This window comes from Vicia villosa, linkage group LG1 (assembly GCF_029867415.1).
Source record: "Vicia villosa cultivar HV-30 ecotype Madison, WI linkage group LG1, Vvil1.0, whole genome shotgun sequence".
Classification (NCBI taxonomy): Eukaryota; Viridiplantae; Streptophyta; class Magnoliopsida; order Fabales; family Fabaceae; genus Vicia; species Vicia villosa.
The window spans coordinates 125,140,510-125,160,103 of NC_081180.1; the positions used below are offsets into that span (position 1 = coordinate 125,140,510).

The following is a 19,594-nucleotide window of genomic DNA, read 5'->3' on the forward strand; positions in this document are numbered from 1 at the left end:
AATTCTCTTTCCGGCATCGGATACGAGCCGAAAGTGTGATTTACTTGGTTTCACCGATTCCAATTGGTGTGGTGATAAGGATGATAGAAAGTCAACAGCTGGATACATCTTTATGCTAGGTAGAACTCCAATCTCTTGGTGTTCGAAAAAGGAACCGGTGGTAGCACTCTCATCTTGTGAGGCCGAGTATATTGCGGCATCGTTGTGTGCTTGCCAAGCCATGTGGCTTATGAATCTATTGAAGGAGCTTAATAGTAGTGAGGGTGAGGCTATTACTCTCCTTGTCGACAATGTCTCCGCGATCAACCTTGCAAAGAATCCAATTGCACATGGAAGAAGCAAGCACATAGAGATGCGGTTTCATTACTTAAGGGAGTTAGTGAGCGATGGAAAGTTACGATTGGGGTATTGTCGAAGCGAAGATCAAGTAGCTGACTTATTGACCAAGGGTGTGACCAATGAGGTGTTCAAGAGGCTGAGAAGGAAGCTGAGCATGGTGGACTTGGACCAACTGAAGTGAGGTGGTGTGTTGAAACTGCTGTTTTTAGCACTTCAGTTGGCGTAACCGGTTACGCCTGTTACCGTAACCGGTTACGAACCCGTAAAACAGATTTACTGTAGATGTTGCGTTTGCGTAACCGGTTACGCTGTTTGCCGTAACCGGTTACACTGAAGCCCAACTGTTTTTTCTGTTTGTTTTAGGGTGCTTTAAATCATTCCAATCATTTTGTAACTTGTCACTACAAGAAAATTAGCGTATTACGACAAAAAAATCGCGACAGTCACTTATAACTGTCATAATTCTCCTATAGAGACGGTTGTCACGACAGCTTATACCAACCGTCCTTAAAATCCATGCCACGACGGTAAAATTAACTGCCCTAAAATTGATGTTACGACGGTAAAATAACTGTCGCCCCCTTTAACCTTTCATCATGTGAGTTTCCCACAAAAAGCTATGTCACGACGGTAAAATTAACCGCCCTAAATTTCATTCCACGACGGTAAATCACCCGTCGCCCTCAAAACCTTTCGTTTCCCACAAAAATCTGAAAAATATTCTCAAAGGGCACGACGGTAACTTCACCCGCCGTACCCCCTAAAAAATTCACCCGCGCATACTAACATTAGGTTTTATTTCACGTTTTCTTTGTCTTCAAACTTGTAAGTTATCTTCACACAGAAACAAAGCAACGAGCGATTCATTCTCTTGTGCCTCCAGCGTCCAGATCTTCAAATTTCTCTATCTTCAAACTTGTAAGTTATCTGTAACACTTTTTGTTGTTCTCATCTTCACATATCTCTCCCATTCTTTAACATGGATTCAGCATTGAAGTTTCACTTGAATCTTAGGGTTTAGCTCTTTGATTTTGTTAATTTTGAGTTTCTGTAGATTGAACTGATGTTGGGTTTTCTAATTTGTTGTTTTAGGGTTTATTGATTTTCGTGATTTTTTTAGGTTATCTCTAATCTGTTGTTCTTCTGGTGTAGAGAACATAAAACGTGCCCCACATTCTTTAGTAGCTATTGTAGTATAACAACTTTTTAGATTATTTTTACTATAATAGTACTGTATTTCAATTAGTTCGTAGAATATACCATTCAACTATTGAAAGGAGCTATTCCCCCTTATTCCACCAAAATAGGTTTATGCCTATACTTTTAATTGCCGAGGGAAAGTCTAGTTGCAAAGTTACGGCATTTTACGATTAAAATCAGGATGTTAACTACAAAATAGGTTTATGCCTCTTATTTTCTTGTAAACGCTTTACTACCGAACTTCACCCAATGCTCTGCTACAAATTTGGGACTTTTAATGCACTGGAACCTACAAAGTAAGGGTCTGTTAGCTTATGTTTTGAAAAACAAGATTAAATTTAAAAATTATTTTAAGAACAATGTATGTTTTCTCCAAACAAAAGCTATCAAATAGTAACAACTCATTTGTTCAGTGTCTACTAATTGACTTCAATGGAATATGAAGCCAATAATCTACTTGTAAGAAAAGCTATAACAAAAGCCGTTTAACAAGTGCTTGTTCAATAAAGGACTTATACTGTGTAAGTTCTTTTGTATAAACATCAATCATGTAACAAACTCCAAATATAATGGTAACTACTAACTACTGGCTCTGCAACTTTATGTAACAAACTCCTAATACATCAATTCTGTAACAAACTCTTAATACAAAAATTTGATGTACGATTTAGTAAGGGGACTGGAATTTGATAAATGTAGTTTCTATAATTAAAAACCTTCGATCAATTTAGTGTTTCTGTCAAACAGTTTCATAAATTAGTCTTATTTGAAACTATGCTTGTTTGTTTCACTTAATTTTGTTTATAGATTGTTTGTGAAAAGTTGCAGTTGCTTTATATGATTGTGTTTGGTTATAAATTTGCAGTTGCTTTTGTAGTTTTAAGTTTTTAGAGATTCCAAATGGGCACCCTGTGATTGTGTTTGATCTAGCTTTATTTTGTAGTTGGTTTTTATTAAATATTGAAGGTGTTTCTTTATTCCAAATGATTCATTTTCTTCTGTACTTTCTTGCAGATTAATTGTATCTCAGTGAAAAATACATTGAGTATCTATAGAAATCACTATTCCTGGTTGCTGAATATTAGGTTTGTTTGATTTCTTCATTCCCTTCTTTTGACTAAATCATTTTGTAATTTCATGCTATGGAATGAAATTGCTTTCACTGTCTTAACCATGGTTTAGTGCTTGATATATGTGTAATTTTTTCTTTGGGGCTAACTATTCTCTTTGGGACTAACTAAGATGTTCCATTTTCTTACCTTTATTAATTTTAAGAACTTGAGCATATTAATGTTTACATATATATATATATATATATATATATATATATATATATATATATATATATATATATATATATATATATATATATATATATATATATATATATATATATATATATATATATATATATATAAGCTATATAGAAGTGATATCTTTATGAAAAAAGAAATTGAGTTTTAGTCCTGTTTGTTATTGTTTTTTTCCTGGATTGAAAATTTAGTCGGTAAAACTAATTCCAACTCTAGATACTTGGTTTGAGTGTTACAAATGTAGATATGCATGGTTTCTTCTTATGCTAAATACAATGCTAGAAGGAAAGTATTTGACAAAGTCTAATGACATATTAGTAAGATTATCAACTAAGTTGTTAACAATTGTTTTGATTATTTGAGGTTGGACTTCACTAAGTGAGGATAAAAATTAGTAAACTATGTAGAAGTCTAATTATTAAGCATGCGTGGCAATTGAGATATGCAGATCTATTAATTAAAATGTGTGTCTTTTTTTACATTATTTTAAGTTTAACTATCCTTTATTTTAGTGTTTATTTATACATGAAGAAATTATGTATTATTCATTATTTTATGGGTTGTTTAAGACACGTTCCTGTTTGATTACAACCATGAACATTGTGAAAATTCATTCCTGTTTTGATATCAAATTTTGATTTTATGCAATACTAAACTAGTCAACTTTAAGATATTATGAAGATTTTAGGGCGCATGCATTCCACTCTCCTAAAATGAGTATTTTAAAACTTGGTATTTTAGTTTCTTTTGGAGTTGTATTTAAAGCTGTCATTTTGTTACTTATGCACTAAGATTGTTTCTATTTTGATTTAGAGTGACTATTAAGATTATAATTATGGTTTAGGATTTTTAACACTTCCTGTACCTAATACCATGAGAAAATATGTGGTGATTTATTTTATTGTGTTTGTTTACTGGTAATACTCACAGTTTTTTTTTCTATGTTCTCTAAATATGAGGCGATTTATTTTTTATTAAATAATATTAGGGCTCTTGAACATATAATATAATATCTATATTTTTTTTCGAAGAATGGATAAGTCATGGATTACGAAGCCACAATCATCAAAAGCGTATCAGCAAGGGATACAAGAATTTATTGATTTTGCATTTAAAGGTGCAAAAGAAAATGACGTAGTCATATGCCCTTGTAAACGCTGCGGTTTCCGAAAATCAAAGAGTAGGAGTGACATGTTTGACCACTTAATGTGGTCACCATTTCCGAAGGGATACACCATGTGGACTCATCATGGAGAGTCCTTTGTACTACCTAGTACTATCTCCCCTAGTACTACAAATATTGTTGAAGATACTATCATTGTCGAAGATCACATTCAGAACATGATCAACGATGCGTTTGGAGTTGATAGGAATAATGCTAATGAAATACCATCTGCGTCAAGTTTGGAGATTGACCAAGAAGATTATATGATGCCAAGTGCAACTCAGGAAAGAAATGAAGCCAAGGAGTACTATGAATTGGCTAGAGAAGGAGAACAACCTTTATATGAAGGGTGTAGACGATATTCAAGACTATCTTTTTTGGTTAAGTTGTACCATATAAAGTGTTTATGTGGATTGAGTGAGAAGTCAATGACAATGATTTTAGAGTTAATAAAAGATGCATTTGAATATGCAAACATTCCAAGTTCGTTCTATGAAGCCAAAAAATCAATCACAAAACTTGGTTTGAATTATGTAAAGATACCGGCATGTCCAAACAATTGTATGCTTTATTGGGGAGAAGATGAAGAAAGGGAGACTTGCAAAAATTGCAACACTTCAAAATGGAAAACAAATGAAGATATCTCTGTTAACAAGAAAAAGAAGAAAATTCCTGCCAAGGTTCTTCGTTATTTTCCATTAAAACCTCGATTACAAAGATTATTTTTGTCATCAAAGACGGCCGAGGATATGAGATGGCATGCAACAGATACTAACAATGATGGAATTTTGAGGCATCCTAGAGATTCAGAAGCTTGGAAGAAATTTGACTTGACACATACTTGGTTTTCATCAGATCCGCGAAATGTGCGTCTTGCATTGGCTAGTGATGGTTTTAATCCTTTTGGTGTGATGAGTACAAACAATAGTATTTGGCCAGTGGTTCTCATTCCATATAACACTCCGCCCTGGGTTTGCATGAAGCAGACATCATTTATAATGTCTATGATAATTCCCGGTAAAGAAGCACCAGGAAATAATATTGATGTCTACTTACAACCCTTAGTCAAAGAGCTGAAGGAGTTATGGACAAATGGAGTGGATACATACGATTCTTTCAAGAAAGAGATGTTCAAGTTGCATGCAAATTTGATGTGGACGATTAGTGACTTTCCAGGCTTGGGTGCACTTTCTGGGTGGAACACATACACAGGACTTGCTTGCCCATCGTGTAACTTTCAAACTACACCTGTTCGTCTTCAAGCTAGCCGTAAATGGTGTTTTATGGGTCATCGTCGTTTCCTTGACCGGAGACATAGGTTTAGATTGAACAAGATCCGCTTTAATGGTGAACAAGAAATGCGGAGTCCACCGAGAACATTATCTGGACATGAAGTTTTTGAACAGGTTAAAGATGTTGAAGTGGTCTATGGTAAAAAACCAGTGAAAGAAAAATCGGTAAAAAGAACACGTGAGGGACAACCTATAGAAGGTGATAGTACACAATGTGACACTACACAAGGTTATCCTCAACAATGGAAAAAGAAAAGCATATTTTTTGAACTTCCGTATTGGAAGGATAATCTTTTGCGCCATAATCTTGATCCGATGCATATTGAGAAAAATGTGTGCGATAATGTCCTATTTACTTTACTAAATGATAGGCAAAAGAGTAAAGACCATTATAAAGCTCGAGAAGACCTTGAAAATATGGGCATAAGACCTGATCTTTGGCCTGATGAAAATGGTAGAATTTCTCCGGCAGCCTTTAGTTTAACAGGTAAAGATAAAAGGAATTTTTTAACAACTTTAAAGAATATTAGGGTGCCTGATGGTTATTCAAGCAACATTTCTAGATGCATTGACTTAGTAAATCTCAAGGTGAATGGAATGATGAAGAGTCATGATTGTCATATATTAATGGAACAACTTCTACCATTAGCCATTCGCACAACATTACCTCATGAGATTTCATCAGTATTGATTGAGTTGTGCTCATTCTTTAGACAATTATGTGCCAAGGTATTGAAAATTGAAGACTTGGAAAAATTGCAAAACCAAATTGTCCTCACTTTATGCCACATGGAAATGTTATTTCCTCCCTCGTTTTTCACAGTTATGATCCACTTGGTTGTTCACCTTGTTGAAGAAGTTAAACTTGGAGGTCCTGTTCATTATCGATGGATGTATCCTATTGAAAGGTAAATTATGTGATTTTATTCTAATGTTACTAACTAAGAAAGTAGAAAGTTTTTTTAACCGATACTATTGTGGTTCAATAATAGGTACTTGGGAAAACTTAAATCGCATGTACGTAATAAGGCAAAACCAGAAGGGTCTATTGCGGAAGGATACCGTTTTGAAGAGATTCTTACATTTTGTTCAAGATATCTAGAAAACATTGAGACTAGATGGAATCAACCTGGACGTGTAGATGATGACCCTATTGGTGATATCCAAACAAGTTCAAGTGTAGCAGAGTTATTTCCTAGAGTTGGAAAACCCGTGGGTGGATCTTCTTATTACACCCTAACACCAATTGAAAAGCTGCAAGCTCATAGACACGTTTTAACGAATTGTCCAATAGTTGATGACTATCTAAAGTAAGTAGTTTTATTCCATTTAAGTAGTTTCATTTACATTATTAAGATTTTTTTACGTCTAATATTGATTAATAAAATAGGCAGTTCCGAAGTATTACTCAGAACCAAATGAGGCGCAGTCAAAGAAGTGTTGCTGAGATAGACAAGAAGGTTCATAGAGAGTTTGCTCATTGGTTCCGCAATCGTGTGAGTTTTCATACAAAAATAGATGTTTGTATTGGATTGGTTTTTAATAATAACAAGACTAATTGGATGTTGTATTGTGTATAGATTTGCAACAATCTTGACAACATTCATGGACCAGATAAAGATGTTCTCATTAGTCTTGCTCATGGCCCATTTGATAAAGTAAAAAGATTTACCGCGTTCAATGTCAATGGATTCAAGTTTAGAACATTGGAACGAGACAATCTTTTAAAAACTCAAAACAGTGGAGTTTTTGGCATGTTTGGGACACGAAGTTATTCAAGCAATAGTGATACCCAAATGAGATTTGGAGGGGTCCCTTACTATGGAAGATTGATAGACATTATTGTGCTTTCCTATGACGGCTTCACAGTGCCCATGTTTAAATGTGAATGGGCTAATACCATAAACCCAAGAGGCATTAAGATAGATAAGTTGGGTTTTACCTCTATAAACTTTACAAGACTACTACATTCTGGGGAACATGAAGATAATGAGCCATACATTCAAGCATCAGAAGCTCAGATGGTTTTTTATGTGGATGATGAAAGTGAACAAGGATGGAGCATACCTGTTCATTTGAAGCCAAGAGACTTGTATGACATGGGTGGAAATGATGAAATTATGACACCCATTGAGCCATATCCATCACAAAATTTGGAAGAAGTTTTTTTGAATGAAGATCTTGGAACTTCATCGGAAAATGATGACAATAATTAATATATGGTTTTTTATTGATAAGAAGTCTAGTTTGTTTGTAACTTGTGTGAGACTTATGATTTTTGTTGCTTATCCCTGATTAATGTATGAGATGACATTGTTAGTCTATGCTTTTTTTTGCTTATCCCTAATTAATGTATCAAATCACATTTTTACTCTATGTTTTTTGTTACTTATCCCTGATTATTGTATTAGATGACAATGTTACTCTATGTTTTATTCCAGAATTTGTCTTTTAATACTTATACTTGCAGTTGAAGTCGGTTGTGAGACAATGACTACACCATATGAGAAAATTCGCCTCAAAAGAATTGCGGAGAATAAGAAAAAGCTAGAGGCTTTAAATCTTCCTAATCTCTCTCAATCCCTTCACAAATCATCTGGGTCTTCATCCAACCCATCACCGGTTAGTAATAAATTCTCAATACTGCTCCATAGAAATTAATTGTATTGATTGTTGATTGATACTCAATGATGCATTTTATTTAGTCTTTGAAGGGACGTCCGAGGTTTGTACAACCTGGAGAGCTTGAAGTAAACAAAAAGCGTCTACGCTCTACTACAACTCACAAATCATCAATAACCCCTCCTCCAATTGAAACTACAATAACTTCTCCGCCAATCCAAACTGCAATAACCCCTCCGCCAATCCAAACTGCAAAAGATATTATGGTAGAAAATGAGGATGAAGATTTTATGGTAGGAGATGAGACCGAAGATGATGTGGTAAGAGATGAGGATGAAGATGTTGTGGTAGGAGATGAGGTTGAAGATGTTGTGGCAAAAGATGGGACTAGAGATGTTGTTAAAGTGGCTAAATCGGTGTATTGGGATGTAAATATCATTAGTAAGTAATTTAAGGTTAAAGTATCTATAAATAATTTAAAATTTTTACATAGTTAAGTTATGAAATTAATTTGTTTACTTTTTATGTGATAGATGAGGAGGGTACTGTTTCAGCCACACGCTTATGTGTGAAAGACTTAGTTGCAAAATCAGAGCCTGATGGAACATGGATAATTCTTGAATTCGATAAGGATCATTGTGCAATAGGACCGGCTTCTGGTTTGTTAGCTAATTATTTGGGTGTAATTATTAGAATGTTTAAATACTTTCCCATAATGTTCGAGAGTTGGAAGGATATTCCAGCGGATACAAAAACAAAATTTTATGATTCAAAGATAAAGGTATTATTAATAAACAATTGCATATTTTTTAAATTAATTTCATGGTGATTATTATTTGTTGTCAACAAATCTTATTTTTATGTTTTAGCTCCATTTTCTTGTTGATGATGGGCGTGACAAAGAATTCATACTTGCTTCTGCTGCAAAGAAATGGAAGGATGGACGATCTATATTGTTTCGCCAATATTATAGTTGGGATCTCACTTTGGAGGAAAATCTTCAAAATTTTCCAAAAGACAGAGGCATTCTGAAAAACGATTGGACTGTTTTTGTTCAATATAGGCGGAAAGAAAAAACACAGGTAATATTCGTGTTTTTATTTATTAGATTTCCCTAGTTTGTATGTTATATCTATCTATAACGCGTGTTTTTATTTGTTACCAATGTAGAAAGTCGCCCAAAAAAATATGCAAAATAGAGCAAAATTGAAGGCTCCGCATACACTCGGATCTAAGTCCCTTGCAAGGAAGAAACATGAGTTGGTATGTCTAAATCTATATATTGTTGATTGTATGCCTGATAGTACAAATAATTAATATTTGTTCTTATTTGTAGGAATCAAGAGATGGACGAACATACAGCAGAGGAGAAATGTATGCAATTTCTCATAAAAAGTCTGACGGGTCTTTTGTCAATGAAGATGCATACCACAATAATGTAAGTACAAGTTAATTGTTTTGAAATATTTGTTAGTCTCCTTAAGGTTTGAGAAAAAAATAAAAATTAAACCTTTTGGCATCTCTTAGAGGTGGGGAGAACCTGTCTGAAAATTGGTTAATAAGTTATAGCTCTGGTATGCTTCTACTAAGTTAAAATTCTGTTATAGATATACTAAATTATAATTAATTAGCCTTACATTTTGTCTCTATTTAACTTCTATTTTCAAGAAACTATAGAAAGGGCCGTAGGATTTACGACAATCCACCCACTTTATTTTTAAGTGATACTGTTGCCAACATTATGTATATGATTGGTGTGGATGATGATAACTAGTAGTAGAAACATTGCTCTATGTTTCTATAAGATTGTTGCCTTAAACATTGTTGTTGCTTAGAGGTGTGCATTTTTTATCCAATTTACTCAAAGAAACACTTCTTTCAAAATTTCCAGCAAACTATTTCTTATCTACCATAAACTCAGGTAATATATACAATATATATTAAATCGAACTAGCCTTGTGCTAAATGAATTAACTATGTAATGGTTTCCATCATAGTATACTAGCCCAATCACGTTCATGCTAATTGAATGAACCAACACAGTATACTAGCCCTCTCATATAACGGTTTCCATCACGTTCATGCTAATAGAATGAACCATGTAGAGGTTAATATGAACCATCACGTTACTGCTACTATATATATATATATATATAATTTTATCAATTTTATATAAGTAAACTGCTACTATAAGTTAGCTATTGCATTCTTATTTTATAGCTATTACTATATGTGTGATTATTGGTTATATGTCAATTTGCTCTTTTTTATGTGCAGGAAAAATTACAAGCTGCAATTAAGGATTCAGTGTCTGAAAATGAGGCATTTCAGAAAGTATTTGGAAAAGAACAACATGGATATGTTCGTAGTATGGGACTTGGAGTTACGCCATCTCAAATTAATAGATCTACAAGATCGACATCTTCTGCAGAAAATGAAAAAATTAAGGAAATGCAAGAAGAAATTAATGCACTTAAAGAAAAGAATTCAAAAATTGATGAATTGATGGAGGCAATCACATTCTTAAGACAAAGGGACAATGCTAAGACAAAGGAAATTGAACTCTTAATGCAAATGCAAAATTCTAGTGGAAGACAGGTATATTATTTTGATGCATTTATAGTTAAAGTTTATGAATATTATTTTAAAGCGTATTCTTTTAATATTTTTTTTAGGGATTGGAATCACCCGCTGATGGTAGACGTTCATCTGAGTCTAGCTATCGTATTGCAGATAATGGATCAACAAGAAGGACAAATTAGACTTTCTTATGAATTAGTTAAACTATGAACTTTCTTATGTTTTTTGGCATAATGATACTTATTATTATAAGATCAGGATTTGACATGTATTTGGTTTTTTGTACTACAAGATATGATGATGGAACTCGAATTTTACATGATAATGGAACTTGCATTATTTTGATATTATGATGCTCATTTCATATTAAATGTTTTTTATTGGAATTAATTTCATTACATTAAAAAGTGATAGAAAATAAAATAAAAAACTAATACTATAAATAAAAATATTATAATATAGATATTGTAAAAAAATAATAATAATGGTTTAGTAGAAATAATTTAAAAATATTTTAGTAGAAATAATTTACATACAAATTATTATTATAGAAATATAACACAATAGATAAAAATTAATAATGGTTTAAACTGTTGTTAAATGTAAAAATTAAACAATTAGTGGCGCTTTAAACCATTGCCAAATAAATTATATCTAAAGTTTATAAATCAAATTACGACGGTACCAACTGTCAGGATATCACATTCACGACGGTTTAAAACCGTCGCGAACATAACAAAAACAAAAATCAAACGCATATTCACGACGGTTTTTAACTGTCGCCATCTCTATTTTAAGTCAGTTATAACCCGTCGTGATCTATCGCGACGGTTGGTATGACGGTTTTGACAACCGTCGCGAAATAGGTTGGGGACACACAATTCCGCGACGGTACTATAACCGTCGTAGATTATAAATTGTGGCAGTTTTAACCGTCGTAATCTGCAAATATAACCGTCGCAATCAACAAATTTTCTTGTAGTGGAAAGTCAACAGCTGGATACATCTTTATGCTAGGTAGAACTCCAATCTCTTGGTGTTCGAAAAAGGAACCGGTGGTAGCACTCTCATCTTGTGAGGCCGAGTATATTGCGGCATCGTTGTGTGCTTGCCAAGCCATGTGGCTTATGAATCTATTGAAGGAGCTTAATAGTAGTGAGGGTGAGGCTATTACTCTCCTTGTCGACAATGTCTCCGCGATCAACCTTGCAAAGAATCCAATTGCACATGGAAGAAGCAAGCACATAGAGATGCGGTTTCATTACTTAAGGGAGTTAGTGAGCGATGGAAAGTTACGATTGGGGTATTGTCGAAGCGAAGATCAAGTAGCTGACTTATTGACCAAGGGTGTGACCAATGAGGTGTTCAAGAGGCTGAGAAGGAAGCTGAGCATGGTGGACTTGGACCAACTGAAGTGAGGTGGTGTGTTGAAACTGCTGTTTTTAGCACTTCAGTTGGCGTAACCGGTTACGCCTGTTACCGTAACCGGTTACGAACCCGTAAAACAGATTTACTGTAGATGTTGCGTTTGCGTAACCGGTTACGCTGTTTGCCGTAACCGGTTACACTGAAGCCCAACTGTTTTTTCTGTTTGTTTTAGGGTGCTTTAAATCATTCCAATCATTTTGTAACTTGTACTATATAAGGAGCTCACTACTCCTATGTTGTGGTTAATGCCAATTCACTATCTCACCCTCAATTACTCTCTCTCTATTATTTCTCTTCTTTCTTTAATCCTCATCTTCTTCAATTGATCATTTTCCCCATTAAAGAAACCTTAATTTGATTTGTATGTTCCAACAGATTGAATTAATAAAAAAACATAATTGTTTTTGTACAAGATTTTGTATTTGTTCGTGTATGAACTTTGAATAAAATTGAATTCAAAATTTTATTTTATAAGGACTTCTCCCTATCTATAAAATTGCTTTAATTTTCTTGCTCATGTATTGCCATGAAATCTGAAAGGGGATATGATAGTCCTAATGTAAAATAGGATGATGATACCAAATACACTTTAAAAAATATGTAGTGTTTCTTTTAAAATTACTATTCTCTAAGACTAAAACATGACTTTTATACTTTAAAATACACTCATGTTATTGTTTTTCAATAATATAAAAAAACTAAAATAAAAATGGGCCTACTAAAAGCAATCTTTGTATGTAGGGGTGTTTGCAGTACTGTGTAAATTGATTTTAAGGTGAAAAAGTATTTATTTCTAAAATATAAGTACACATGGTTCAATTCAATTTAGATGACCGGTTTCAAAAATAAGATGAATTGACCGGATTCAATTACATTTAATTTAATTTAGATCAGCAATTAAAATAGTGTAAAAATTCTATTAATATTATACGCTCGCAATAAAAAAGTTTGATGTAAAATATGATATTTAATATTATAAAAATTAACAATGATATATTACATACTTGAGAAATAAGAAATAATAAATAAAACAAATAAATTAAACTAATAAATATTATATAAAACCAAAAAATAATAATATAATATAATATATAATACTAATAAAAAAATTATGTATTGAAAATAACTTAACAGTATACAAAATTGCACGAGTACATAGTGATATGTGTCTAGAATCATACTATTTGGCATATAATTACAGGTATCAAACATAACTTAACAGTATACAAAATTGCACGAGTACAAGAATTTTGCATACTTAACATATGATATGCTCATAATACAATGTGATATAAAAACAAATACACAGTGGAACTAAAATAAGGAAAAAAGTCTTCAAAGTCCTTCGTCCATACCTCTTCTCCCTTCCGTTAATACTTGCTTATCTAAAAGTAAACAATGAGAATGAGGTGAGATACTAAATCTCAGTGGAGTTCCCTTATCCTATGGGTTCACTAGGCTCTAACCTTATTCAATTCATAAAAAATGCTTTATTTAGTCTGCATGTCATAGGATCATGCAAGTATCTGAGATTCGAGATCTAATTGATCTTCTATCGTGAGAGGATATCATAAGTCAGGTTCACTCCGACCCACTTGTTGTTCCTTTTGGATTTGGTGCATTATGCAAAACAATAGGGTTTGTTCAAGATGTTTTTGTGAAGAAGGATACATGTGATAACAATTGTCCCAACATGTGTGCAACATCTGCCCCTTGTCAGCACACCAATGTTGTAGGTGTTCTGCTCATTATTTTCTTATTGTTTGAATCATATTTGTTGCAGATTGTTTAGCAATGTTTATGGAATTTATTTGACAATTGTTTGAAGATAAAATCAATTTAAATGGAGATTTAAATTTGAATTTGAATTTAAAATAAATCATATCTTTTGTTGGATACTTTTGTGGAACAAATCAAGTCCAACAATATCACCTATAATTTTGGTCGAAATCAAATCAAATATTCAAGGAGAGAAAACCTAAAATTGCATTGCTATTTAAGGAGACTCTCGCCTCATGTTTGAGGGTATGTACACTAGGATTAATTGTCTTGGTGTTAGGTTTATTTGAGTCTTTTGTATGTGTTAGTTTTACACCATGCTATTACTTCATTCATATCAGAAGACATAGTAGTTGTTTGTTTAGTTGAGTTGTAATTCAATATTGATAACTTTTATTATTGCTGTTGATCATTAGGGTTAGTAATTGAGAGAAACTGAGAGGGGGTTCTCATATTTAAGGGAAGTTCTAAATATAAAGGCATTATGGTAGAATTAAGAAGAGGGGAATTAACCAAGGAGATTTTTCATTTAAGAAACTTTGTACTAATTATATAGAAGAGTGGACTTCCTTTATTGGGTTGGATGCCCCCTAGATGTAGGTGTGGTTTGCATATAACTGGGTTGACAACAATTGTGTTCTTTATTGCTTTTCTGCTTCATCGTCTTGTATAAGTTAAACTAACATATCTGGGTTGGACAAGTTGTCCCAGACATTTTGTCCAACATATGTCCTCTGAGGAACATAATTTCAATTAGCTTTAGAGCACACACCATGTTCTGTTAGGGGGTGTTCCAGGGAAAATATTTTTTTTTCAAATGGACAACACTAAGGATGGAAGGGGTGTCAATAGACCACCAATTTTGGATGGCACCAATTATGATTATTGGAAATCTAAGATGGTTGCCTTTTTAAAATCCATAGACAACAAAACTTGGAAGGTTGTGATTAAAGATTGGAAACATATTGTGATTACTTCTCAAGATGGTACAAAAAGTTTGAAGGATGAAGCTGATTAGTCCAAAGATGAAGATAATGAAGCTCTGGGAAATGAAAAATCATTAAATAATATATTCAATGGTGTTGAAAAAATATGCTCAGACTAATCAACACATGTACTAAAGCTAAAGAGGCTTGGGAGATTCTCGAGACTGCTCATAAAGGCACATCCAAAGTGCATATGTCAAGGATGCAGCTCCTCACTACCAAGTTTTATAATATGAGAATAATGGAAGATGAACCCATACTTGAGTTTAATATCAGACTTCCTTACATTTCCAACACTTAATTTGCCTTAGGGGAGAAGATGTCTGAAGAGAAGTTGCTCAGAAAAGTTCTCAAATCTTTGCCTAAGAAGTTTGACATGAAGGTAACAACTATTGAAGAAGCACAATATTTTAGCACCTTGAAGGAAGATGAACTCATTGACTCTCTCAAAACCTTTGAAGTGGATAAAAATGGTAGATCAAAATAGATGAACAACGGTGTAACATTTGTATCCAACACTCAAGAAAATTAAGATCAAAGTGAGAAGGATATTAAAGAAAGTCTATCATTTGTTATAGCTTTTGTTGGAAGAATGTTCAATAAAGCATTTAGAAGATTGGACAGAAGATTGAGGACAACTGTTTAATTCAATGTGTCAGACATTAGCCCCTAGACCAATAACAAAGATGAAGACAAACCTAATAGAGACAAAGGAGATATGGACATATAAGACCCCTTTTCTATAGATTGAATGGATATGCTCAGTCTCATAGTCAACTAAGGCCCAAAGGAAAGAAAGGGGAGAAAACTCAAACAAATAAGGAGTGGAGACCCAAGGGGATAGGAAAACTAGTTAGTCCATGTTTCCCTTGCCATTAGGATGTGCTGCTGATAGAAGGTCTGACTGCAAACTTGATCAGCATCAGTTAACTATGTGATCAATCTCTTAATGTGAAATTCAACAAGTTTGAATGTATTGTCACCAGTAAAGAGCAAGAAGTGCTAATGAAGGGTTCCAGGTCCAAGGACAATTGCTACATTTGGATATCTCAGCCCTCATCTTGTTTGATATCCAAGGTTGGTGAAACTAAGTTACGACACCAAAAACTTGGTCATCTCTTCCTCAGGAGCATGAAGAAGATCATATCTGAAGAAGCCATAAGGGGTTTGCCAAAGTTGACAATTAAACAAGGCAAAATCTGTGGAGATTACCAAATAGGTAAGCAGACCAAGATGTCCCACAAGAAGCTCCAACATCTGACAACCTCAAAAGTTTTTGAATTAATTCATATGAACCTCATGGGGCCTAAGCAAGTGGAAAGTCTTGGAGGAAAGAGATATTTATTTATGTGTGTGGATGTTTTTTCAAGGTACACCTCGATTAACTTCATTAGAAAAAAAATCTGACACTTTTGATGTTTTTAAAGAGGTATGCCTACGTATTGAAAAAAGGGAAGTGAAATTGTTAATTTAAGGAGTGACCATGTCAAGGAGTTTGAGAATTCCAAGTTCTTGAATTTTGCTTTGTTGAAGGGATCGGTCATGAATTTTCAGCTCCTATCACACCTCAACAAAATGGAGTTGTGGAACGGAAAAATAGAGCTCCTCAAGAAGTTGCTAGACTCATGTTGCATTCCAAGAATAGTCCTTACCATTTGCATGCTGAAGCTATGAACTCTGCTTGTCTCTTTCACAATAGTGTGAAAATCAGATCTAGAATCAAAGCTACTATGGTGGACTTTGAAAAGGAAGGAAACCAAATGTTAAATACCCTTATGTCTTTGGTAGCAATTGCTACATCTTCAAAAATTGTGAGCAAAGAAGAAAGATGGATCCAGAGAGTGGTGAAGGGATATTCCTAGGGTACTATGTCAATAGGAGGGCCTACAAGGTATACAACACTTGTACCAATACAATGATGGCATCCATAAATGTTTTCATTAATGACAATCCTGATGAAAAGGATGTTGTTGAGGATAAAGTGATGCATCTCCTCAACAGATTGATGTTGCAACAAATGTCCCAGATAATAGGTCCAATATTGAGTCTGAAAGCACAAATTCTAGAGAAACTCCCACTAACAAGGGACCATCTATCAGAATTCAGAAGGATCGTCCCATTGAAAATTTCATAGGAAATCTGAATGATGGAATCATTACCAGATCCAGAGATGTGATTTCCAAGTCTTACTTCATATCCAAGATTAAACCTAAGAATGTAAAAGAATCACTGATAGTTGAGTTCTGGATAAATGCTATGCAAGAGGAACTGGGTCAATTTAGAAGGAATAATGTATTGGAGTTAGTTCCAAGACCTGGAGATGTAAATGTCATTGGTACCAAGTGGATATTCAAGAATAAGTTTGATGAATTTGGTAATTTAACAAGGAACTAAGGAAAGTATAGTTGCTCAAGGATACACTCAAATAGAAGAAGTTGACTTTGATGAGACACTTGCTCCGATTGCTAAACCTGTGTCCATTAGATTGTTACTAGGAATTTCATGCATGATTAAATTTATATTGTATAAAATGGATGTTAAAATAGCCTTTATGAATAATTATCTTAATGAAGAAGTATATATAGTGCAACCAAAGGGGTTCATTGATCCTAGTTTTTCGAATCATGTGTAAAAGTTAAAGAAAGCTCTTCATGGCTTAAAGCAAGCTCTGAGAGCTTGATATGAAAGGTTAAATGAGTTCCTGGTCAATAATGGGTACAAAAGAGGTGTAATAGATAAAACTCTCTTTGGGAAGAATGATAGAGGAAAGCTCATGATATATCAGATATATGTTGATGACGTTGCATTTGATGGAATGTCAGACCAGATGGTGGAGCATTTCGTCTAACACAAGAAGTATGAATTTGAGACGAGTCTTGTAGGAGAATTCATTTATTTTCTTGGTTTTCAAGTTAAGCAGGTGGAAGACGTCATTTTTGTATCTCAAAGCAACTATGACAAGAGTATAATGAAGAAGTTTAGACTTGACAATGAAAGCCACAAAAGAACTCCTGCTGCTACACATGTGAAAGTGACCAAATATGTAAATAGAGTCAATGTAGATCAAAGTTTATATAGAAGAATGACTAAGAGTTTGCTCTACCTCACATCAAGTAAATATGATATCAAATTCTCTATAGGTGTTTGTGCTAGATATCAAGCTAAACCTAAGACTAGTCATCTGACTCAAGTGAAGAGAATCTCGAGGTATATTAATGGGACTTGGGACTATGGTATTCTCTATTCACATGACACAAATTCAATAATAGTAGGGTATTATGATATTGATTGGACTAAAATTGAATATGATATAAAAGTGTAAGAACAAGATTTGATTCTGCATCTGGCCTTTAGTTTTGATGATAACAATACGTGATATCTTAGAGAGAAAATTTGTACCCTAATGGTTTTTATCTAGTGTGTAATTTTTGCTTACAGGTTTCTGAATCCGATAGTAAGGTGTATGACGTCATTAGTTTATGGAATCAACATACTCTGACCATGCAAAGATACAAAGCGTGATTTACAAAGACTAGTCAAGTTCTGGAACGCTTTTTGATTGTGCTTCTGATATAATGTAAGTCATATAGCACATGGTACAAATAAGATATTCCTTCCAATGCGCATGTTTTGCGGCACAAGGATTCTACTATGGTACAATTTGTCTACCACTTGCTGCTGACCATTTTGAAGATTACAACTAAGAAATATGCAATTCCATCTTCATCCTCCAATAGATCTATAGATGCCTATATAATGAAGACTTGGAAGATTACAAGCAACAATGAACAAACGAACTACTGAACTAAATTTATAATATGCTGGAACATTATTCATTTGAAAAGCTGCAAATAGAAAGGAATTGTTGTTCATAAAATTCCTCAAACACTGTTTTGTTATCTTTGTATTTCATTTGTGTAATATGCTTTTAAGAAGCATATTGTAAACACACACTCTTTGTATTTCAACTTGTAAGTTTATCGTGTTCCTTTAGAGACTAGGGTATAATTAAAATTTATCAAGAAGACATTGACCGGTAGTCTTTGTGGTTTGTAATCAAGTCTGGTTATAGTGGATTAAGTCCTTGTTGATAAGGAAAAATCACCTTGATGGATGGACTAGAGTAGCTTCGTTAACAGTGAACCGGTATAAAAATATCATGCTCTTTATTTTTATTCCTTGTTCTTCCTTTGTTTGTCTTGGTTGAGAAAAAGCTTTAAATATTGAAATCCAATTCAAACCTCCCCTTTTCTTGTGTTTCCTATACCTTTAACTGGCATAAGAATTTCAGTTTTGGTATTGATTGTTATCAAACACTTCACTGTGTTAAATAAAGATCCAGAAATTCCGTGAACATAATGGCAGCTCCACTAGCACCCGCTGTTATTGAAATAGATCACTATAGTGATAAACCTCCAGTCTTTGATGGAGAAAAGTTTGATTATTGGAAAGAAAAAATAAAAAGTTTCTTTTTTTGTCATGACGTAGATCTATGGGATATGGTAGTTGACGGATACATTCATCCTATTGATGCTAGTGGTAACCAGACTGAAGAAGAGTGATGACTAATCAACATGAGAAAGATTATAAGAATAATCACAAAGAAAGAACCATTTTTTTAAATACTATTTCATAGAGTGAGTATGAAACTAAGGCGCTTGCCTTGATTCAGAAATATGAAGCCTTCAAGATGGAGGATGATGAAACAGTTGAGAACATATACTAAAGGTTTCAAAATCTTGTCACAGGACTTAAAGTTTTGAATAAAGGGTACTCCATATTAGATCGTGTGAAGAAGATTATCAGAATTCTTCCAAAGAAATGGAGACCTGTGGTAATTACACTGAAGTTAGAGAAGGATCTGAACGAAACTACTCTTGAAGAACTTAT

The 19,594-nt window shown here is 33.7% G+C and overlaps 1 protein-coding gene across 3 annotated transcripts; it reads left to right on the forward strand.

The window, feature by feature from the left end:
* The first annotated feature begins 1,105 nt into the window (after window positions 1–1,105).
* On the forward strand, window positions 1,106–10,840 carry LOC131644106 (uncharacterized). Of its 3 annotated transcripts, none has more exons than XM_058914502.1 (10): window positions 1,106–1,257; window positions 2,554–2,624; window positions 7,780–7,931; window positions 8,015–8,372; window positions 8,465–8,712; window positions 8,801–9,013; window positions 9,102–9,194; window positions 9,268–9,369; window positions 10,209–10,529; window positions 10,607–10,840. In XM_058914502.1, exons 3-10 carry the CDS (start codon window positions 7,800–7,802, stop codon window positions 10,691–10,693), a joined length of 1,554 nt encoding a protein of 517 aa, XP_058770485.1. In that variant the 5' UTR covers window positions 1,106–1,257; window positions 2,554–2,624; window positions 7,780–7,799; the 3' UTR covers window positions 10,694–10,840. The 3 variants fall into 3 exon arrangements, with proteins under 3 accessions (XP_058770485.1, XP_058770486.1, XP_058770484.1); XM_058914503.1 differs by having other exon boundaries at window positions 8,024–8,372; XM_058914501.1 differs by lacking the exons at window positions 7,780–7,931; window positions 8,015–8,372; window positions 8,465–8,712; ... (3 more) ...; window positions 10,209–10,529; window positions 10,607–10,840 and adding exons at window positions 3,884–6,217; window positions 6,302–6,619; window positions 6,700–6,805; window positions 6,890–7,633.
* The last annotated feature ends 8,754 nt before the right edge of the window (window positions 10,841–19,594 follow it).

Coding starts and splice junctions, on each gene's coding strand:
- LOC131644106 (XM_058914501.1), top strand. CDS start 3,885: ATGGATAAGTCATGGATTACGAAGCCACAATCATCAAAAGCGTATCAG. Junction 6,620..6,699: donor ATAGTTGATGACTATCTAAA/GTAAGTAGTTTT, acceptor TTAATAAAATAG/GCAGTTCCGAAGTATTACTC. Junction 6,806..6,889: donor CTCATTGGTTCCGCAATCGT/GTGAGTTTTCAT, acceptor TATTGTGTATAG/ATTTGCAACAATCTTGACAA.